The sequence below is a fragment of the Populus trichocarpa genome, chromosome 3 (genome assembly GCF_000002775.5).
Source record: "Populus trichocarpa isolate Nisqually-1 chromosome 3, P.trichocarpa_v4.1, whole genome shotgun sequence".
Lineage (NCBI taxonomy): Eukaryota > Viridiplantae > Streptophyta > Magnoliopsida > Malpighiales > Salicaceae > Populus > Populus trichocarpa.
Window position 1 is genome coordinate 2,657,189 of NC_037287.2, and position 24,723 is coordinate 2,681,911.

Consider the following 24,723-nt stretch of genomic DNA (forward strand, 5'->3'; position numbering starts at 1 on the left):
TTTGTATTGTGGTTTAAAAAAAAAATATTTTTCTTATATGGAATTAAGTGTTTTTAATTTTATCCTGTAAAATTTATGTAGTTTTTTTAAAAATTAATACAATATAAAGTTAAACATCTATAAATTAATATCATTGGGACCATGAAATTTATTAATTAATCAAGATATTATTTATTAAATAAATTTGTACATTAATCAATAAAAAAAATTTATCAAGGTATTTGTTTTTCAAAATCATTGAGCTTAATACATGCATCATGTATTCTTATTATACAAATATTATCTAATTATCAAATCATGAATTATCATTAGTCAATGTATTTATTTAAATAAAACAAGTTTATGAGTGTAATCAATTTTATTAAATAAAAGTCATTTATATATTTATATTTGCAACAAGATAAAATTACATTGGATGCATACTTAATTAACATACTTATTGAATATTAAGTCAAGCAAAAAATCTATGAAAAGAATATACAATAAAATTCAACATGGAAAATTCAAATTGAGACACTGAACACTAAAACAGTATTAAACTTTTTATCTTACTAGAACCACAGAGTGCTCTTTCCACATAAATAACATTAAACTTCCCTAGAATTACAAAGTGCCATTCCTACAGTGAGACACTGAACAGTGAAATAGCGTTTCGTTTTGGTTGTTTTGTTGATGATAACTAGATCTTAAAACTAATCCCTGTACTTTTACATTATGCTATAAACTGGTCCCTTCATTAGTTTTTCGTTAGTCAAATGGCTCCGTCAGCAATATTTCCTTAGGGATTAATGTGATTAAAGAATCAATTAATTATTTAAAAAAACTTGAGGGATTAATTTGTTTGTTTCACAAAAAACAGACACTGGTTAAATAAAATTTTATTCAAATTTTTATCATTATATGCGTGAGTGTTTACTTGTAAATATTGTGGAAGGAACTAGTTTGTGTTTTGTGCGGCATACAAAAATCATCTAGGCTTAAGAAACTAGCTCGATCTCGTGGATTAATTTTAAATTCTTTTTATTTTACTTTTTATTTATATCAAGTTTAAAATTAACTAATGTGAAAGTTATTCTAACATGATCTAGTTAAATGACATGTCCAAACTAAAATTTCAAAATGATATTTTTTTTAACATTGATATGATGACATATTAAATCGATTCTGGTTTCGTGACTTAACTCTCCAAACCCACGGCCTGAATAATGGACTCCACCTGGTTTAACAACTTTAACTTTTTTAATTATTTTTTACTTCATGATATGATAACAAAAATAGATACTCGTAAAATTAAACACCAACTAAATGTTAGGACATTTGTTTGAGACTGCAATAATATCATAGAAAGCAAACTAAAACAAGACTAATTCAAAATCAATGAAAAAAAAGCAAAAAAGGATTCAGTTGAAAGAAAGAAAAAATTGGAAGGTAGAGTTTAAAAACAAAGGAACAATATGACATTGTTATTAAACCTTATTTCGTTGATAACCTTCAAACCTCTCGACTTGATTTCTTACCTAGCATATGTTTAAAATTAATTCGCAAAGGAGCTGTTTGTACATGAACTAGTTGGCTTGACGCGTGCAAATTAAGGCAACTTAAATAGCCAATAAAAACGTGGTTTGAATTTTAAGAAAGAAAATCAAGATGACATATTTTTTTAACATTGAGATGATGATATCAACTCGAGCTTCGCGGTTTAACTCGTCAAATGCACAACCCATATCATGAACTCCACTGAATTTAAAAATTATTTTTTATATAATGATGCAATAACTAAAATAGACACTTACAAAATTAAAGTACTAAACAAATTTAAAGATGTTTATCTGAGATTGTGATAACCACATATAAAGGAAACAAAATCAAATTAAGATGACCAAATCAAAATCAACAAGATATTAAAGTGAAATTAAAAGGGGGAAAAAAACAACAAAAATCATTCAATCAAAAGAAGAAAAAATTAGAAGATAGAATTTTTTGTTTTTAAAAATGGGAGGATATGAATAGTGAAGTAGGAGGGAAAACTCTTAACTTTTTTAGTATAATAAATAATTTTTTAATTAAATTAAAATCTTTATCTCATACAATTAGACCCAAAAAAAAGTTGAAGAAAAAAGGGAAGAAAATGTCTAAAGACCAATTTGTAAAAAAATGAAAGGAAACAAAATGAAAAAACACCAAATCAAGAAGCAAAAAAAATATAAGGACCACTTTAAAAAAACCAAAATATATATATAAAGAGAAGCATAACTTTTTAGTATAGTAGTTTTGTAACAACCCTGATTTTCTACATTCTTTTTGGCGACACATTGGAAATTTTCAGGTAATTTTTTTTTTTAGATATACAAGTTCCACCAAAATTTTTACCAAAATTTCAGCGGAGTCTCCCTTATACTAGAAGGTCCCAAGGTATCGACAAAATCACATTATATTTCCAATTTTTAATTAACATCCCGATCCAATTGTCTTGGATCTCAACCCAACTCATCATCATCAACATAACACATCTTATTCAATAACATCATATAGTGTAATTCAAGTGAAAGATTTGATTTTGAACTATAAACATGCATGGTTAAATATGTACTTAGAGTTATAAACATTAGATTTTACAGATTAATATTACTTTTCAAGTTTTAGGAGATAAAACTCTTAATTTACAAATAATTACATGGTCAAAAGCAAAAGGTAACTAAACCAATTTCATTCTTGATGCAACCCTGATGGACCTAAAAATAGAAATTAACGTGTACACATAAATATAAAAAGGTAGTAATAAACAATAACAATGATAGGTAATAATCTCTATAGAATTTCTTTTGAGACATAAAATTAGGTATAAACCTCTTTTACAATATGCATTTTCCATCTATTTCAATATCCATCTAATATCATATCTCATTTGTTGAGACTAATTTCATATTGAAAATCTCAACACAACTCAATAATTTTCTAACACCATCTTCTTATAAATCAATTCTCACTTTATACCAAGATATTCATCTCTTGATATCATTAGCTTATCTCATTCTTTTGAGATAACTAATCAACATTTTCCCTTTCATTTTCTAGGAGGTAATCGCCGACACTAATAAATCGTATTAGTATCATCAGTCTTTCTAATATTGGGCTAGACTAATCAATTACATTCATGTGCTGATATCAATACAACCGATTAGTATCATTAACTATTCCTTCCCCATAATAGTTAATCAAATCTTATTCATATCTGGTTTACCATTAAAGTTGCTGATGCTAGGGACCCTTGACATCATTAGCCTGCTTACCTAGAGTAGCTAATCACACCAGAAATGATTGTCGATATCAATGTGATCCATTGATATCATTAACTATTATCAACCCATAATAGTTAATCAACTTATCTTTTCACTGAACTAGGAGTAACCATGTCGATGTTAGTAATCTTTACTATCATCATTAGTCATCTAATTGCTCGAGATCGACTAAACAATTTAAGAAATGCTGGCATCAATGAAACCTCATCGATACCATTAGCAATCCAAACATGGATAGCTAATCAATATCATCTGAAAATGCCGGTACCAATGAAACCTCATCGATACCATTAGCTATCCAAACCTGGATGGCTAATCAATGTCACCTGAAATGTCGGTACCAATGAAACCTCATTAATACTATTAGCTATCCAAACCCGGATAGCTAATCAATATCATCTAAAATGTCGGTACCTATGAAACCTCATTGATACCATTAGCTATCCAAACCCGGATGGCTAATCAATATCTTCTGAAATGCCGGTACCAATGAAACATCATTGATACCATTAGCTAGGTTATCAATGTCACCTGAATTTTCCATTCGTACCGATCCTTTTTTATTATTATTAATATCATATGCATTGTAACCACGATTGCTAAGTATCATTCACACACAAAATTAGTTATCGACACTACAACCACTAAGCATCATTCACATATCATTGGTTACCCTCATTGCAGTGTCAAATATCATTGTAATATATCCTTAGCCACCGACACTATGGTGACCAATTATCTATCATTTCTCCCCTAATCTCTAAGTCATTGTTTATACCTAATCCATACTGAGGTATGTAAGATAATTACATCTATTCCAAGGTTATCATGACAAATTTAATGTCTATCAATGTAAGGTAATTGTATTTATCCTAATAATAACAAAATTAATTCAATACATAACAATGCACGTAACAAAATTAATTCACACACAAAATTAGTTAATGCTCGTTGTTTTAAACATCCTAGCATGACAATCTCTTTGGGATGAGTTAGTGTTTTATGACTTTGTTTTGTTTTCTTCTTATTTCTTTATTCTTTTGGGGATGTGGTATTTTCCTCTTTCTATTTACACTACTTGCTCCCTACAATATTTATTCTTTCAGAGAAGCAAATAAATACATAAATAATTACAAGAACAGGAGGGGAAGGGGAGGGGGGTTTGACAGTAAGTATTTGCTTAGAAGGGAATGCTTCTTTGGTTTTAGAAGCACCATGAAGATTCAGGCCCAAATCTTTGCTTAGAATGCCCGAATACCCAAGATCCTTGCACCTTGTCCTGAATGGTTGTGTATATTTGTTCTGCATCCATTTTTGGCTGAATTCTTTAATAAAGAACATGATATTAGACGGAAGTTTTTTTAAAAAATCTATTCAAGTCTGAATAAACTGATATTCCATTTTTCATGTTCTTGATGTGCCTTTACTCTTCTAGTTGTTCCTGACTTTCTTTTTAGGGTCTATTCTAACATGCAGTATGGTTTTTTTTTCTTTTTGGTTGGCCCACTGTCCCAGGCGGAGAACCTGACATGGGCACGGGTGATTGGAGAATTCAATTGCAGCCTGACTCACGGAAAAGAATAGTCGACAAAATGTATGTATTTGTTTCCTAATATACGCAAGCAAGGTTGTCAAAAATATTTTTTTAACACGACACGGAATATACAATATAAACTCAAATCGTAAACTCGAATCGTAAAATCGCAAGTAAAATATTTTAACTAAAATCGTAAAATTGAAAGTAAAATATTTTAACAAAATTGCAAGATCCAGTCAAGTAGTAAATAAAAATACAATAAAATTAAAATAAAAGTAAAATAAACAATACAAATATCCAAACACCTTAAAATACATAATTCAAATATAAATTTATTTATATTTTCATTGCACAGAAGTACAAGCCAATATCTTGCCATTCATATGGTTAAAACAATATAAAATATGTAGTAGTCTCTCAAAACCTTACTGTCAATCAAATTATTCAGATCTAGTAGCAGATTAAATGGCCACTTGCATTTATTGAAGAATAACCCTTATCATATCTAGACACACATAAATTTTTTATGAACTAAGATGGAAAATATTACACTGGAATAGAGCATGCAACAAAAAACTAACACTATGCACATATCTACATATATAAAAGCATGTATTCAATTATGCATGAATTTCCCATTAGATATAAATACCTACTTCCACTCCAGGAGGTTGGAGATCAACTCCCCTCAATGAGTAGCAGCAACAGAGGAGCATGACAATATTTTAAAATCAGCTGAAATCCTAATCTTACCACTTTTCCATGTCAATAAACAGAAAGTGAAGTAAAAAGTGAAGTAACAAATACATACCTTCATTATCATACAATTTGTTATTAACTTTAACACCAATCCCATAAAAAAACCTACAGAACCCTGTAATCTCGTATTATAAAATGTAAAATCTTCTATTTTTTCCCATAACTTATCTGCATTCACACTGTAACTTATCTGCATTCACACTGATTGTTTTTCTGCAATTTAATGTTATCATTTTCTGATTGAAATTATATTTTGTAATTAAATCTTTCATGCAAGATTGCAGGGATGATCAAGGCTTTTATAGCATAGAGTGCAAAAATAGGCAGATGATCTTGGATGAAATGAGAGAACTAGAAGCGTCTACCAACCAAAACCAATAATTTTAATCTACATGAATGTGTTCTGTGCATTTTCCTTCTATGGAACATAGCTTTCCTATCCTGTGACGATGCAAGTAAAATCCAAGGATTAGAACTTCTTAAAAATGAAATTTCCAAATCAATCAAAGCAGATTGCGTGCCTGGGACCTGGGCTTATATATTATATAATTATAATTAGCAGATTAACAAATTTTCCTACAATAAGTGGGTCACATCTCTAAAAAACAACAACAGGCAACATCACTGTATACAACCAGAAAAAAAACATGGCTCTCTTCTACATAATAAAACATGACGGAAAAGATGAGAATCCAACAAGCAAACCTGGTTATATATTTGTGCTGCTGGTGAGTGGAGAGTCGAGAGTGAAACCAGCAGTAGTCGAGAGCGAAATCAGCTGATGTTAATTTGTTAGGGCTGAGACTTGAGATTCTGAGAATTTGAGATTTGGGTGAGTGACTGAGTGTGAGTGCACTGAATGGAGTGTCGGGCGCAATGAAATCAGGAGATGGAGTAGCAGTGAGAAGACTTCTAATTTCTTTAGCAAACTCGTGAACTTGGTATGCTTTTACCGATTTTAACAAGTTGGACTGAGTTTCACCCGATTTTACTGATTTTCGAGTTTTTAACTTAATTTCACACGTTTTAGTTATTTTGACTCGTAAAATCATTTGATTTTATGAGTTAAAACACGATTTTGACAAACATGTGCGCAAGTGCTGCAAAATAGTAAATTTTTTATTTATATGAAAGAAAAGGAGAAGGGCAAAAGGTTAATTAAAATCAGCAGGATTGCCATAAGGCAACCTCAAGTATCACACGCCTTTTTTTTGTTTTTTTTTGTTTTCATCTTCTCATGTGTTTGTCACAAGAAGCAAACTTGAGGGAACTTATTGTTTTTTTTTTCATCTTCTCATATGTTTCACACAAGAAGCAAACTTGAGGGAACATAAAGTGCTGGGAAGTAATTTTTGTTGGAACTTCTTGTGCAATCTCTTCTTTCGATGATGACCTCTTGGATGGCTGCATGAAGCTTGTTCCGCTTTAAATTTCAAGGTTAATCTTTTGCTATGAGCATACGTGTTTTGAGTTTTAACATATTGTTGGATTTGGGCCTTCTATTTGTTTTAACTTTTACAGGGTTGAAATGATAGTGATCTTAAAGTGGAAAAGCAGCAGACAAAAATCAATTAGCCTCAATGGTGTATGGTTTCGTAGTTTCTCAGCATAAAGTTGAATGTTTTGGGGACCTCTCTACATTCAAAATCATATAGACAGCTACTCCTGGCACCTGCAGTGATCAATGAATACTGTAGAGTATATATTGCAATGTGAGATAAGGTTATCTCATTGCATTTTCATAAATTGAAAGGATTTCTCTTCATTTCTTTGTCAATTACAGCACATGCATAGAAGTGCTCTTGCTCAGAGTAAATGCTATTGTAATGTTTTCACAGAGACTCCCCTGGTTTGCAACTAATTCACTTATATATCTTGGAACATAGCCATAAATGAAAGGTTCTTCCAGTTTAAGAAAATTAACCATGAGCTCGTAGCTAGAATTTTTAGACAGAAGGGTGGCCAAGTAAACTCCTATACTTTGTAACTCTGGAGGAAGTAAAAACAAATGTCTATGTATTTTGATGCCATGTATTACTTGACCGACACTTGTTTATGTCATTATTTGTTTGTACTTTTTGCTAATGATTCCACACATTTCTGATATTGGTGTGGTTTATGAGTTCAGGATTCTTGCTCGCTGCTACTAACTTCTATACTTGCCTGGTCATTAAAAAGGAAACGTAATGATTTCCGTGTGCAGAATGGAGACATTAAAGAGGCATCTTCTGTTTTCTGGTGAGGAGGGATTACAAGAACTCAAGAAAATTGCCATACGATTTGAGGAAAAGATTTATACTACCGCCACCAATCAGGTATTTGCCTAATGCGAGGTTCGATAATTACGATATTCTTTAGACATGAATATACACACGCATTTATGCATGTACAAATGTGTGTGTAGTGTGCATACACTTCCTCACCGTTCATTCTGTATGCAAGGCTGATTGGGAGTTCGCATCTTTTTGTTAATTCCCTTGACAAGTGTTTTATTTAGGCTGACCAAGTTCAAGTGCAAGGGAAGAGTGCAAAAAGCAAATAACGAATCAATACATGAATAATTTAATAAAAAGAGAGGAAACAGAAGTATATCCTCAGAGAAGATGAAATGATAGAGCATATATTCATTTTTCTCCTTTTGTAACATGGATTGCTCTGAAATCTAATGTTTTGTTATTAATATCTGATTTCAGTTTGATTATCTGCGTAAAATATCTCTGGAGATGCTTTCGATGGAGATCAGGTCTCAAAATGCCATGCCCACTGCCCCCATGGATCCAGCAGGTAATAATGCAGCTGAGCATTGAATTTCTAAACATCTTACCTTTTATTTTTCTTCTAGCATTGTTATCAAACTCTTTTACATTTTATTGCTGCATATTGCTATGTATATTGCCTTGCTGGAAAAATATCATGATCACCTCCACGATTCTAATTCTGTAATGCATGTGAAGTGTTTCATTCTTAACTTGTTAAGGAACAAGGACTGTGATGCATGGCTATTTTATATTTTATGATTGAGATGGTAGATTTTAAAGATTTTCCTGTTTAGGAGGTAAGACGTCACTTTCTTGCTTTTCTTCCGAGAGAAAGTATTTGATGCTTTTTTCATATATAATAATGCTGCCGAGCATTGATTTTCTAAACATCTTACCTTTTGTTTTGTTTGTCGCATTGTTATCAAACTCTTTTGCATTTTATTGCAGCATATTGCTATGTGTATGGCATGCTTTAATCAAAAAGTTGAGTAATTGATGAATGTTAGGCAAGAAAATTACTGATTATTTTTGTTTTCTGCCTCCTCCTTTTCTTTCCCCCACCCTGAAAATTGTCATATCATTTTTGTTTTCAGCCGCCTCTTCTTCCCCCAACCCTGAAAATTGTCGGAGTACAATTTTATGCTTTGAATCAAATCCATCCTAATTCTTTTGCTCATAACTTTATGTGTGAACTGCCGATGTTTCATTTGTCTTCCTTGTTCAGTGCCTTCTTTTTTTCTTTGACATGGTTTTCCTTTTTGCCTTTTATCTTGAACAGCATCCCATAGCATGCCCCCTCAAGTTCAGAATCATGGGCTATTTCTCCCCATCATATTGTCCACTGATCAGTCTCAAGCACGCCAGCAGTTGTTATCACAGAACATGCAGAAATGCATGGTATCTAATGGAGTTCAAAGTTCTGCTGGTTTACAAGCGGCACTGCCTCCTGTCTCCGGTGTAACCCAGACTATCCCCAACACTGTTGTCCAGAATCCTAACATGCAGAGTATCCCCGGTGTTTCACAGAACTCAATGGGGGAATTCAATTGGACAAGGGATTCCCTCCACTATGTTTGCCAATTCTCAGAGACAAATGCTAGGTAATGCTCTTTTTGGTAGCTTTATGTGCCACTGCTGCCACTTATGGCATTGCTATTGAAACCATTGCAATCACACATGCATTTGTGACCACACGATGCCCTCCAGTGCATTGCACCAACTGCTCACCTCTCATTCTGGATTTATAGGGTCTGTCTCTGTTTGAATGATTACATAACGTTTAGATGGAGTTCCTAGTACTCCTAGTCCAAAAAGGACTTGTATTCCTCTGTAGGAAAATACTAATAGTCCTATCTAGAATAGGAAAAACCTAATGAAGCTCGCTATACTTTGGGATAATAAAATACTAAATGGAAAATAAAATGAGACTTGCAATATTCCATAATTTTCAGCAAGTGTGAAATTACAGAAATACCCTTGTATATGGAAAACACACAAAAATACATGAATTCTAATCTTTTGTTGCCCGCATTGAAATTTTTGTAGCATCCCTAGATTCTACAGCACAGACTGGACATGCAAAAGGCGCTGATTGACAAGAGTAGATCTATCAGAAGGTAATTTCTGTGATTTACTGTTCATTAGATGGAGTTCATGTATGCCATAGTCTTAAAAATAAGAGTGCACTATTTCTGAATGACTTACAGTTTATCTTTGGTTAAGTGAAGAGTTATTTGCACGATTGCAATCAACTTGTTGTGAAAAATTTCCAGTATTGAATTTTATAGAAAATGAGGTTGAAATTCTGAATGTCTCAAGTCATAACTGCATATTTGATAAGGAAATTTTTCTTGTGCTTAGGTGAGTATTAAAACGAGAATAAGAATGGTTGTTGTTAAGGATCCATGGGGTCATGCATAGGATCTAAGGCTAAGAAGCGTTGCTAAAGTTGTGACATCCGTTGACTTGAGCTAGAACAGTAGAAAACAATGATGAGTAGTTTGCAGGGAGACAGTAACTGAACTTAACCAACCCCTGAATCTTGTCTAATGGTGTACTTACACAGTCCTTTGCATCTTTCCATTCCATCAATATCAACATCCTCTTGAGTTTCTAGCATTAATTCCACTCTGTTATTTTTATCTCAACTAATTTATGTTGTCCTCTGCCCTTTTTTTGTTATTTTATTTTTATCAATTCCCTTAAGTTTGTTTGTGTTACTTTCTTTCTGACTGGCACCTGAAGAAATCAAGCATATGAGCAATAATGTTTTGCTGGTTATTTGTACTTCCTAGATCAAAGTTATGAAGGAGACTTATTTCCCTGAAATAAATGAAATGTATCAGAGAATTGCTGCCAAGTTACAGCAGGTAAATTGTCTCTGAAATTTCTTCCGGATTATCTGTGCATGCATGATTATCTGCAATTTCCCCATGTTGAGCTTTTGTATTAGTTTGTTTTCCTCATCAGCATTGCCTTTCACTGTATCATCTGCACTATTCACCTACCCCACCCCCCAACCGCCCCCACAACCATGCATCGACACAGAAGAAGTGGAATAGAAACATTTTGTTTCACTAATGTTTTGCTACAAAGGATCAATGCAATTTTTAATTCTCGTGTATGTTAACTTTGCTTTCCAGCATGACTCTCATCCGCAACAACCGAAGTCGGAACAGATTGAAAAGCTGGAGGTATTCAAGGCCATGTTGGAGCGCTTGATAACATTCTTACATGTCTCTAAAAACAAAATCACACCTAGTTTCAAGGAGAAATTGGGTTCCAATGAGAAGCATATTGTAAGTTTTCTAAACCCAGGCAGATCAGGAAGCCAATTCCTAATCTACAGCTAGGACAACTTCCCCAGCCTCATGTGCAACCTATGCAGCAATCCCAGTCTCTAGTTCTTCAATTGCAGTCCCATGAAAATCAACTGAATACCCAGTTGCCATCAATGAATGTGCAAGGTTCTATACCAACAATGCAGCAGAACAATATGTCAAGCTTGCAGCATGGTTCTCTTTCATCTTTATCTGGGGTTTCTATGTCACAACCAATCATGATGATGTGGGATGAGAGATTTTAAGAGAAGAAAAGGGGGAAGAGAGAATGATATTGTAGCAAAAATAACTAATCAAATAGAAAGGCTGAGCTTAGAGACAGCACACTACAAATGAAGCACCCAATAGCTAGACATACAATCATAACAAATTCATCTTCTAAAGTTGGAGAACTTGCGAAAACTAGCAACCACAAAATAGTAACAAGTATCTATGCAATCTTCGATGAAGTACAACCACCTACGTCGCCAATATGGATTGATGTAGAGAACTGCTGCAATCGTCATCACCACAACTGTGTAACATACACTGAAACTGATGTAGAAAAACTCCATGTCTATGAAACCATCATCTTCTTGTTCATCATTAGGCACTGGCTGGGACAGCACTGGCTGGGACAGCACTACTTCTTCACTACAATTGTTTCGCAATGGAGGTCCACACAAGAAAGGATTTCCTTCGTAACAGCTTTCATCGAAGGTCCCAAACTGATATTTTCTCTCGGGTGTCTTACCTGACAAGTTATTGTGCGCCACACTAAAAACTTCCAGTGTGGTCATTTCAGTAAGTTGTGGAGGGATGTCACCATTGAAGTTGTTGTAAGAAAGATCCAAACTCTCAATCCGCTTCAGGTTTGAGAATGTTGCAGGTATAGATCCAGTGAGATTGTTGTGTGATAAGTTTAATGACAGTATCTCACTTAAGTTTCCAAATTCTGGTGGGATTGCTCCTACAAAGTTGTTATCGGAGAGATCAATACCAGACATGTAGCTAAGAATTTTCCCCTTGTAACCATAATACATATTTTTAGTTGTAAATTCTATCACTTCTTCTGTAAAGTTAGGCCAATAACCCTTTAATAAGGTGTATATACTATTCACTTGTGGTGGACCCATTATTTCATTATAAGCCTTTTCTATGAACCCTGGTAGTAAAAAACCTCCGAGATTCATTAACGCTTTCTGGGAACTTTCTTTGAAAGTAAGATTTTCCAAACAGGAGGGTAGCGGACCAGAGAGCTGGTTTTGTGAAACATCCAAAATGCTTAATTGTTCTAATAAGCATAACTGAACAGGGAGCTCACCATCTAAGTGATTAGCTCTCAGAAGAAGAACACTCAATGATGAAAGATTGCCAACCCAATTTGGAATTGAGCCGGTGAAGCTGTTATCTCTAAGATCCATCGTAACCAGGGAAGAGCTGTTATAAAATTCATATTTTAATGGACCGCTCAATCTATTTTTGGATAGATGCACATGGGTTATTTGTGGTGAATTGAAACAAGATGGTATATATCCAAACAAGTTGTTCTCAGAAAGGTCCAAATATTCAAGCTGGTCAAGCTTACAAAAAAAGTGTCTTGAGATAGGACCCTCAAAATGGTTTTTGGACAAATCAATTGCTATAAGGTTCGTAGAATTGACGAACCACCTTGGAAGTATGCCTGAAAATTGATTGTTACTCAAATCCAATACAATCCACGTTTTCCACCCATTTAATGGAGAATCTGATATCTGACCCCAAAAGTTGTTATCACCTAGATAGAGATATTCTGAAGTAGAAGAATTGAACATCGAGGTTGGTATTTGCCCACCCAAATTGTTGTTTGACAGCTTGAGAAACCATATTGTTGTTAGAAGTTCTAGTTTTACCGTGGACAATTGATTGTTGGATAAATCTAAAACTCCCAAAGAGCTCATATTTCCTAAACAAGAAGGAATACAACCCGTGAATCCATTCTTAGCCATCCTTAAGCCATCCAGATTTGGAAAGATCAAACAAATATCCTTTGGAATTTGACCGCTCATGTTGTTGTTGGATATATCCAATTCAGTCATTTTTGGATATGGGTGATCTTGCAACTGCAAAGTACCAACAATGGAGTTCCCGCTTAGATATAGTTGCTCCAATCGTGTATTGTTCTTAAGCAACCACGATGGAAACATTCCGGTGATGTTGTTGTGGGAGAGATCAAGGAATCTTAAGTGGTATTGGTAATAGAGGAAGTTGGGAATTTCTACATTAAGTGCTTCCGTTGTTTTTGACAAGCTAAAAAAGACTAGTTGGAACTTTGGAATCAAATGATCAAATGCAGCAGGTTCTATTACTAATCTGTTGTTCTCATTGCAGAAGAACTTGAGGCTTGAGTGGTTCATAAAAGGTTTCATTGAAGTGGGAACTTCAAAGAGGTTATTTGATAGTGAGAGGAATTCAAGGGATATGAGGTTGGTTAGGGGACTGAAGGCAATATTTCCAGTAAATTGGTTTTCAGAAATATCTAATAGTTGTAGAGAAGATAAGTTCCCCAAACAATCTGGGAGTGAACCTCCGAAATTATTTCCAGAGAGATCTAATTGCTTCAGATTCTTCATTTCACACCAACCTGTACAATTTATGGATATAAAGTCGTTAAGGATGAAGGCTAAGTCAAACATGATAAAATACTATCATTAAATTGATCATTGCATAGATATAAAGTCTTCATTTTTTTTTATAATATAATGAGTATTATTGATTATTGAATATAGTTTTAATTATCGATGAGAAGTTTTGAACAATCATTTGGTTTGATTAGTTTTAAATAATATAATATTTTTAAAAATTATAAAATATTATGTATTTTTAAATAATTTATTCTTTTGATATGTTTGTTATGAAGCTTAAAGTAGATAAGGTGTCTTTTCAACACATCTCTTGAGTTGCCGGTTACAGATTTGGATCTCGGGTTTTGACAAAATTGATCTTTAGATAGATACGAAGTCCTCATTTTTGTTGATAAAGCAACAATATAATTAAGAGAATGTCATGTGAAGCATTTAGGTAGAAACTGTGTATTATACCTGATCCCGTAAACATATTGTTTGACAGATCCAAAGACTTGAGGGATGAAAGCCCGCTCAGAATTGATAAGATGCTGCTGTTCAATTGATTGCCTCCCAGGCAAAGGTTCTCTAACTTTCCCAGCCTCATCGGTAGGAGTTGAAAACCTACAAGATATATAATTCTCAAATTATACATGAAAAAATATACAGTGCATAGATTAAGGAAGAAGATAGATTGCAAGTATCCATTCTATACATCGTCACTTGTAATTTTTAATCATCCTAGTTTTGATCCAGCTAGCTCACTTTAATCTCTTCCTGTCTTATTAGAAAAACTATTTATGGATAAGATCAAAGCTCCATAGATATAAATCTTCATATATGAAAGTTGATTATTATTATTATTATTATTATTATTATATATATATATATATATATATATATATATATATAAAGTCCTCAATTTTCTTGATAAAGAGAAAGTAACTTACTATTGATAGATCCTGTCAGCTGATTGTCTAAAAGATATAAAGACTTGAGAGATGAAAATCCAGTTAGAGAAGAAAAAATGCTATCGTTGCATTGATTCCCACTTAGATGGAGTTTCTCCAGCTTTTTCAACCTTGATGACAAGACTTTGAAACCTGCATGATGTTTCTCAAAAGCATTGAAATGATATCAGAAGAAGAAAAGAAAAGGTTTCGAAGCTAAATAACTAAAAGGTTACCATAGAAGCTACCTGATCCTGTCAACTGATTGTGTGAAAGATGTAAAGTCTTGAGAGTGGAAAGCCCAGTCAAGCATGACAAAATGCTTTTATCATTAAATCGGTTATACCATAGGTCAAGTTCCCTCAGTTTTGATGATAGGACTTGGAAGCCTGGAAGAGAATCATCAAAGCAAGATAATTGACATTAAACACCAACCAACGTTCATTTATTTATTTATTTATTATTTTTTTTTTGTGATTTACGTGGGGTGTCCGGGCCAGCTTACGCGCACCACGACTATTCCCCACGGCCCGCTGGACATCCTGCAAGCCCAGGAGCAGGTAAGGCACCGCGGGGGTGACAGGCGTACACATAGAGGGTCGAACCCGGGATGGGGGCGGAACAAGTCACACGAAGTGACCACAGCAGTTAAACCCTCAAGTGCTGGGTACACACAAGAACTCGAACCAGGGCACTCAGGCAGGGCAAAGCCTGCCAAGGCCACTGAGCTACAAGCCCCGTGTGTAACCTTCATTTATTTTATTATTATAATTAAGTGCAGAAACATTGAACTAACCTTCATTCTCCAAGCAACCAACCAATCCATTATATCCCAAATCAAGACTTTGCAATTCTTTAAAAGGCAGAAACAATGATGCGTTGAGAACCCAATCGCCCAAGCTCTTATCCCTTGCTTGATTAATAACGAGTTGGATCACTCGCCTTGTAGTGTTATCACACTCGATCCCATCCCAATCACAACAATTACTATTGTCCACCCAATCTCCCAAGGAAAAGCCATCTGGGTCGATCAAAGAACGGATCTCCAAGAGACCAATTCTCTCTTCCTCCGAACACCCATAACAACGACCAGACCATTCGCCAATCAAAGTCAATAATGCTAGCAACATCCAAGCCCCCATTTTTTTCAACATCATCGTAGATAATTCTATGAACTACTACGTAGAATATTGTTTTTTGTTATGTGCCTTTGGGCAACCATGGAGGTCCTATTTATACTACACTATGGCCATTTCCATGACTCTATCTGCATATCTTGTGCAGATTCTATGTTTTGAGATGTTTTCTTTATTTCATTTCTTTTTGGAATATTTTTGGATTTGAATATTATTTTATTTTATCTTATTGTTTACACTTAGTCTACTCGCCAGGTTGGGAGAAATATTCAAATTAGCTATGTGCCTTATTGACTGGGAGTCAATTATTGTCGTAGTGCTGGGGTGAATGGAAAGAAAAGCAGGGTGCAAATAAAATAAAATAAAATAAAATACTTTTCAAAAGTTTTTTTATATTACACTCTGGTGTGAAAATGAATAGAAAACTACAACAAGGGTGTGAAAATGAGTTACTTCTCCAAAAAGAATATATACAATATTATTGATTATCTAATGGAAAGGATTCATGAAACTCCGCCTAATATATATATAACAGAGAAATTGTCGGTATAACAACTGAAGATTTGTAGGTATAACAACTGAAGATAGCAATCAAAAAAAGCGATGGTCATGACATGGTAGAGCTTTGAGTTATTGCTGTGTTCTAATGATGAAGATGTAGGAAAACGATCTCCCTTCTGCTGTCTGGAGCTGGGCTTCCTCTCCCTGTAAGAACAAGCAACATCTTATCTGGGTTGTTGTTAGTGGCCACTTCATCGACCCATTAGTGGGTGGATTTTAAGCATAAAAGGGATTTTTTTTATAAAAAAATAAAACAAAGAAAGAAAGGGGGGGCATCATCACGTGAAAAGCAAGGAGCTCGCCACCCATTATAGAGTGTGGATATACCACTTTCTCTTGTATCATATCTTCCACAAATCTAAAGTAATTGATGAGAAAGTGGATATATCACTTTCTCTTCTTTATAGCACTACTGGCGAAGATGAGTTAAAGCATTAAAAGGATGTGAACACGGATGCTTGACTTGCTGTGCCATTTTGATTTTTAAACACAACCATGCAGTAATTTCCTGGTGATTTCCTTATGCATACTGGTGGTCTTCCAGAATCTTTTTCCAAACAACCCTTATATTGTTTAATGAATTATTTTATTTATTCCCGTTCAAATGTTTTCATACATGAATACTATAGAGTATATATTGCAGTGTGAGATAAGGTTAACTCATTGCATTTTCATAAATTGAAAGGATTTCTCTTCTTTTCTTTGTTAATTACAGCACATGCATGGAGGTGTTCTTCCTCAGAGTAAATGTTATTGTAATGTTTTCACAGAGGCTCCCCTGTTTTGCAACTAATTCAATTATATATCTTGGAACACAGCTATAAATGAAGGGTTCTTCTAGTTCAAGAAAATTACTATTTGATGTCTGTGTATTTTGATGTTGTATATTACTTAACTGACACTTGCTTATGTCATTATTTGTTTTTACTTTTTGCTGATGATTCCTCACATTTTTTATATTGGTGTGGTTTGTAAGTTTAGGGTTCTTGCTCACCGCTACTAACTTCTCTATACTTTGCCTGATCTGAAATCTTAGCTCAAAAAACCTAGTCGCAAAGCATATAACCTGTTAAAATCCCTCTAACACTTAACTACAATAATTTGTTAACTACATGCTACCTAATAAACTAATCATAGCTCCTATAACATTCAAAATTCTATTATGTAAACTAGTCTTAATTACCTTTTCATCCATATATATATATATATATATATATATATATATATATATATATATATATATAATTCAGATAGCAATTCTTTTTATATAATTTATAATAATCCCCGAAATCATTCCTGGGCATTATTGACAGATAGTTCACGTATTCTTTACTATTTTCATCATAGCTATTTCTATAAAAACTGGATTAATGCACTGTTTATGATATTAAAAACCAGAGAGAACATGCTTTTCCTATGTATAAAATTTGGGTAAAAAACTGCATCTATTCAAATCATTTTATGGATTAAACAGTAGCCCCTGTAAAATACTTAAACTAACAACTTCTAACTTTATTGTCTAATTGTTAACCTGATACTTCTATATCATTAAAGAACAACTAAGCAATTATATTTTCATGATCTATACCACTAAGCAATTATATTTCCATAACCTAACCTATTTAATTAATCCGAAACCTTTCTAAATATAATGTTTTTTTTATCTCAAAATAAAGAAAACATAATATTACCTCACTACTACATTTAATAGTTTTACCCGCATTAAAAATATTCAAATTAGTTTTATTGGCATGTAAACCTCACCAAACAATTTGCGTGGACCGTATTGACTGGGAGTCAATTATTGTCGTAATTGATGAGAAAGTAGATATACCACTCTCTTCTTTATAGCACTACTGGCCAAGATGAGTAATTTCCTGGTGATTTCCTTATGCATACTGGTGGGCTTCCAGAATCCTTTTCCAAACAATCCTCGTTAGACACTGCTCGTGGTTTAACCTCAGTAAGATTTGTATCATGGTTTTTTATAGGTCAACTTGGATTAATCTAATTTTATATTTGTGTGTCAAAATGATATTGTTTTTTATATATAAATATAAATATAAATCTCAAGCTCTTTTATAATCTTAAGAGCTAGTATATTAATAGTCTAATCATTATCATTGAGATACAATTCATCATCTTTTTATTAATATATCTTTTAATAAAAAAATAATGTTTATAGAATTTTGATCTAAACAACAGGTCTTCATCATTAAAGGATATCTGTAGTGCATACACCTTGAGACAAGTTGAAAGAGTTAGTTTTAGTAGGAGTTTTCTGTATAGTTTTCTCATTTTTTATGTTAAATTAGGAAGAGATCAATAAGAAACTGAACTTGAAGATGGACTCTATCATTGTTAACTTCTTGATCAGAATACTCCGACATGATGGTCAGTGCAAATTTTTTTAAAAAAAAATAGCGAAAACAAAGTAATTAAACAAGACAGACTTAGGATTCCACAGATAAATATAGTTACAACACTTCTCTATTGAAACGATCAACAATAAGGCTAAGCTATGAGGTCAACACACTAAAAAGCACCCATTAGCTGGACACATTCAAGAAAATTGCCGACAAGTTTCGAACTAACACAATTTTGGGCCGAGAATGCAAGAAGCAAACCACTGATTCCCCCACCAGCAACCACAACAAATTCAGTGCTCCCATGCTAAGATCCTCTGAAGTTGGAGAACTAGCCAAATTTAATACAAGGCTTCAACACTCCGAAGCCTGCAAGAGAAATATTAAAGCAAAATAAGTAGCATTAAACAACAGCCATTTCATCAGTTTTAATTTTAGTATAACACAATAATATGAACCAACCTTGATTCTCAAAGGCACCCAACTAATTCATTAGCCTTCAAATCAAGACTTTGCAATTCTTTAAAAGGCAGAAACAAAGATGCGTTGAGAACCCACTCGCCTAACCCCCAATCCCCAGCACCCTCAAGAGAGAGTTGGGTCACTCGCCTTTCAGTGGTATCGCACACGATCCTAGACCACTCACAACAATTATTGCCCAGGTATTTCAACAGTTATGGCTTGTGTCGGTTTTGGTTCCCGATGGAGATACAATAATGTATTTCGACAACAAAACTTTCAATTCTTGTGAATGGCTCTCCAACTAAAGAGTTCTTTATGGGAAAGGGATTGCGAAGAGGGGACTCTTTATCAACATCTCTTTTCAATATAGCAACTGAGGGTCTTAGTAGAATGCTAAAAAGAGATGTGATTTGGGACTTATAAAAGGTATTTGTTTTGGTCATGATCAACTGAAAATTACTCACTTTCAGTTTGTAGATGATACACTCATCTTCAGTTCATATGATTTTCCATCTCTTCAAAACATCAAAAGAACTATGTGATGATGTTTTGAGTTGATTTCTAGGCTGAAGGTTAATTTCCACAAGAGCTCAATCACTAGAACTATTGTTACTTCTTCAACTGCTAGCAATCTAATATGTAGGATGGAGGGGATGCCATTTAAGTATTTGGGCCTGCCTATTTGTGCATCTTCATCTCATGTGGAAAACTATTGTTAATAGAATCAATAGCAAGTTGGCTGCCTGGAAAGGGCGTCACTTATCTATTGGTGAGAGAGTGTGCTTGCTTAAATCAATTATAAATAATATCCGTATCTGCAACCTTTCTTTATTTCCTATCACATCCACTGTTGCTACCAAAATTGAGAAACATATCATATCTTTCTTTGGTTCTTAGGAGGAAGGAGGGAAAAAACTATGCAATGTTAAATGGGCATCGGTGGTTCCTCCAAAAAAAACAAAAAGGGCTGGGTATAGATTACATTATTGATAAAAATCATGGGTTAATAACACTTCCATAGCAAAGAGATATGTATTTTCCCTATTAATTTCTCAAGTTATCATGATGAGAGTGTGATGTGACTCAAATAAATGTAGGATATGTTAGGTATACAATGTCTCTGTGATATGGACATCATCATTTTTGGTATGTCAAATTCTTACTATTTCACTCTTAAGAGTAGAAAGATCTAGTTCGTTGGACTGCATTCCGATCTGCAATCTTCCATTTTTGGTATGTCTCTGGCTTCTAATGTCTGCTGTCAAAAATGTCAAGTCCTCAGCATTCCCAAAACCCAAAGCAAACAACATCCTCTGCACCTCAAAACTTGAGGGATTAATTTGTTTGTTTCACAAAAAACAGACACTGGTTAAATAAAAATGAGGATAACTACCACCAAGGCTTAACAACAATAAGGAGAAAAAAAGCATGTGAAAGGAAAAGGACTTAATCTTATAACCCCAAATGATTTTGAGAATGAGCTTCATGAAGAGTTCGTTGTATTTGCTTTAATGGCTAAGAAAGTTTTAGAGAAATTAAGTTCTTGAAGAAGTAAGTGCGGTTTTGAAAAAGTTTCAAGATGTTTTTCCTCTCAAGGTTCATAATTCATTACCCTGTTCTTGAAGTGCGGTTTTGAAAGAGTTTCAAGATGTTTGTAATAGATTTTATCCCTAGTGTTATATTATATTGACCTCTTGGTTTCAAGCAAGAAACACACTTCAATATCATTATGCGTTATTGTATTCCTAATAGAGGCCCTCTTAGCAGACATACCCAACCCACAACTATTCCAAAATAAAATCTTCATTGATAAATGATTTTAAACCATACCAAGTTATTCCAGAATAAAAATCCTCAAATTCTACCACCCTCAATTCTCATTCATCAACAACAGCATACATACAAACAAGTGATCAATAGTGTTGATGAAAAATAAATCAATAGTGATCAAGTGACGAGGACTAGAGTAAGATTCGCGCCATTGTAAGTTTGACAAGCTTCGCCTCCTCTAACTGTAACGAAAGATTCAGTGCCTAATCTCTGGACGGAGAAGGGGACGCCCTTGTTATGTACACGGTTGCTCTAAATGGTTCGATGATGCTCATTTTAAACATATCATGTCAAGTTGTCAATTTCTTACCGGTTAGTGTTTTATTTTTTTAATTGGAACGGTATGTTTTGGTTTTGGAGCGTTTCGGTATGATGTTTCGAGATTATACTATTTATATTTATATATATATATATATATATATATATATATATATAAACTTAATAAATATAATTTCAATTCAAATTTAAAGATAAACTAACTTGAAATTATGCAATTTAAATTTCAAACACAAGAAAAAAAGTGAGAATTGAACTGATATAACCTGATTGACTAGATGGGTCCAAGGACAACCTAAACGACTAGTAAAAATAGAGTTTGACTCAAAAAAATTTAAGATAACATATTTTTTAAAAATATATTGGAATGACAACAAATTGGATCAACTCGGGTCAACTCAAGTTAACCTTCTAAATCTGTAATCCAGGTTATAAGACCATAATAACACTAAATAAATCAAATCAAAACAAATTATAAAGCTAAATTCTAAATAAATCTATTATTGAATGGTTAAATTGGAAAAAAAAATTAAACTAAAAAAAGAACACAAAAAAATGACCTTTCAAAACAAAATTATGAAAATGTCATCAGCAATCTCACAAAGCCTGTTTAAACTCCAATTGCCCTATAATTTCAACCTGAGTTACAACAATATGTTAGGAAAATCTTCGTAAGATTTCAGTCTGATCCACTAGTCGGATTGAGAGATATGATTGATATTGTAAAACTAGATAATATTTTTTTAGAGAAAAAAACATTATTTGGTCGGAATGGAACCGGAACATTCCAGCTAGAATTTTGGCAAATTTTATGGAACGGGCTAAGATTCTGAGCAAGATGAAATTTGTTCCGGTTTGTTCCATTTTTTAAACTGGAACGAGATATACCAGTCATTTAGAATAGAACAGAACAAAATTGACAACCTTGTATCATGGTTGACTAGAGTTTTTTTTTGCTTTTTTTTAATTGGAATTTTTTTCAAATTTTTTTCCAACATTGAGTTAGATTGGTAATCGAGTTTTATAATTTATTTTGGTATGTATTATATGAGGTTATCATGATTCCATGATATGCTAACATGCCAAATTCATAACCTGGGTCATGAGACCATGATAACCTCATAAAAGTATGTTGAAACAAATTACAAAGCATAATTCTCAATCAACCTAGTATTTAAAGATAAAATTGAAAAAATATATGAAAAAATAACATAAAAAATGACTCAAGTCAACTCAGGACCTCCCAAATCCGTGATCCAAGTTATGAGACCTAGATAATCTCATAGAAATCAAATTGAAAAAATAGCTCGGGTCAACCCAGGATTACTCTGCCAAACCCGTAACTCAGATCATAAAACTAGGATAATGATAAAGCAAATAACCACAAATTTTAAAGCATAAATCCCAATCAACTAATTGTTGAAAAAAAATTCAATCTAAAAAAATACACAATAAAACGACCCGAAATAACTCAAGTTAATCCGTAAAAACATGTGATCTAGGTCATAAGATTGAGATAATTTGATAGAAAGCAAATAAAAAATCATGAAGCCTAATTCTTAATCAACTTAATATTGAATAATAATAAAAAAATCAATTAAAAAATAAATCTAATTCAACCGGATTAACCCACTAAATCGGTTGAATAACTAAGATGTTATGTCAAGAATTGATTTTGGAAATTTTCTTCGTATGTGTTAAATAACTAAGATAGGAGTCTTGATCAAGGCAAGAACATAGGCTCTCGAAGATGATTGACCAGAAGGAGAGAAGGAAGGCTCGTTCTGCTACGCACTAACAATATAGTTGTATAGTGTTCACCTCACATGTTTTCCCTTAAATTTATAGCAAAATCTAATAAAAAAATAGTGAACATTGTGTCCACTATAAAACATGAGGGGGTGAACAATGCAGCTACACAGTATTCGCCCCACACACTTTATATTATAAGTAACTAATTTTGTATTGGCGCTCCGCGATGGGGTGGTTATTTTTTTAAGTAAAAAAAAATAATAAGCAGGCTCTTACAATACGCTTTTTAATATAATTTTTTTTCAATAACAAATAAAAAATGCCTATACATGTATTTAGTAATTAGATTAATATTTGATAAATAGATAACCAAGATTAAAATATTTGATATCGCGATATAGATCATAGCTTAGTTGTGTTTAACAACTATGTTTCCTAGAGTTTTTTTTTTTTTTTATGAAACAACCATATGCTATGATAAAAGGTAACAAAAAAGTCATACCCAATACTAAATGAAAAAACTGGAAAAAAACAATGAAAAAAGAGATAGGTCAAAACTGTATAAATACATTAATCTGGTGATCATATTATTGAGATAATTGTGTACAAGACAATGATCAATCCTTGTGATGTCCAAAGTGTATATCAAACATTTTATAACTTGCCATGTGCAACAAATATATCACAACTTGTTTTTATTGTGTTATATTATGATCTATTTTGTGCCTTACATTATTTAATATATTAAAATAAATTTAATAAATTATACTGAAGCAAGATCTAATATTAGAAAGTTAACGGAAATAATAAATGTACCTTTGAGTTCGTTTGTTTACGCGGCTGCGATTGCGTTTTAAGTAAACTGTAGATTTAAGCTGTTTGGTAAAGAAAAAAACAGGATTTATTGTGCATGGGCCCCATTGTTTACTGCGTTTACAACGCAGGGGGAGAACGAAGCAGCTTGGAGCTGCTTTTTTTGCAAACTGTGTTACAGCACAGTAACCAGAAGTGTGCAACTAAACTTCCTTCCAGTAACCAGAGGCACGCGTTTTTTCTTCTTCTTCTAGTAACCAGAAGCGCGTGTTTTTTCTTCTTCTTCTGCACTTCCATGTCTCCATTGTTCACGTGAACAGTGGAGACATGGAAGTGTAGAAGAAGAAGAAGGAGAATGAGGGGCTGGGGAAAACAAGGAAAGAGTTCAACTCTAGCACCAAGCAGACATTGTGAGAGGAGAAGGAGCATAACAAAGGAATAGAAAAGTGCTCAACTTTCATCTTCCTCCCGCTTCGCTTTTATCAACATTATACTGTTCAAGTGAATTTTAATTAACTTGAACAGTGTAGCAACACGCGTGAATTTAGTACACGTGTGTTGCTTTGCCCAGCCGGGTCACTAGCTTGGGCTAGTGACCGGGCCGAGCTGGCTGGGTTTAGCCCAGCCCATATGGGTCGGACCAGGTCCGATCCAAACCTAAATGCATTGACTCGGGTCCGTTCCAAACCTAAATGCATTGAACCGGGTGTGACCCAGTAAAATAAAAAAATCCAAAAAAATTTCACAAATATTGTGTTTTATTCGAAAAACTAGTGTTAAATATTATTTAATGACACTACA

General features: G+C 33.5%; 2 protein-coding genes and 1 long non-coding RNA gene across 4 annotated transcripts; 1 reads left to right on the forward strand and 2 right to left on the reverse strand.

Annotated features, from left to right (window-relative positions):
- Positions 1-4,760: 4,760 nt before the first annotated feature.
- LOC7480792 (mediator of RNA polymerase II transcription subunit 15a) lies at positions 4,761-11,335 on the forward strand. 2 transcript variants are annotated; one of them, XM_024597075.2, is made up of 8 exons: positions 4,800-4,893; positions 6,911-7,032; positions 7,799-7,910; positions 8,289-8,379; positions 9,133-9,454; positions 9,900-9,970; positions 10,649-10,723; positions 10,997-11,335. In XM_024597075.2, the coding sequence occupies exons 3-6, from the start codon at positions 7,800-7,802 to the stop codon at positions 9,943-9,945; spliced, it is 570 nt and encodes a 189-aa protein (XP_024452843.1). In that variant the 5' UTR covers positions 4,800-4,893; positions 6,911-7,032; position 7,799; the 3' UTR covers positions 9,946-9,970; positions 10,649-10,723; positions 10,997-11,335. The 2 variants fall into 2 exon arrangements, with proteins under 2 accessions (XP_024452842.1, XP_024452843.1); XM_024597074.2 differs by lacking the exon at positions 6,911-7,032 and having other exon boundaries at positions 4,761-4,893.
- A 133-nt stretch (positions 11,336-11,468) lies between these two features.
- LOC18096640 (receptor like protein 21) lies at positions 11,469-16,050 on the reverse strand. Its single transcript, XM_024597072.2, has 5 exons — positions 15,523-16,050; positions 14,975-15,115; positions 14,727-14,879; positions 14,254-14,400; positions 11,469-13,796 (listed from the first exon to the last, which is right to left on the reverse strand). The coding sequence occupies exons 1-5, from the start codon at positions 15,881-15,883 to the stop codon at positions 11,566-11,568; spliced, it is 3,033 nt and encodes a 1,010-aa protein (XP_024452840.2). The 5' UTR covers positions 15,884-16,050; the 3' UTR covers positions 11,469-11,565.
- Positions 16,051-18,861: 2,811 nt separating this feature from the next.
- Positions 18,862-20,039, reverse strand: LOC112326865 (uncharacterized). The gene is made up of 2 exons (XR_002980846.2): positions 19,252-20,039; positions 18,862-19,158 (listed from the first exon to the last, which is right to left on the reverse strand). It is a non-coding gene; the product is annotated as an uncharacterized LOC112326865 (long non-coding RNA).
- Between the last annotated feature and the right edge of the window lie 4,684 nt (positions 20,040-24,723).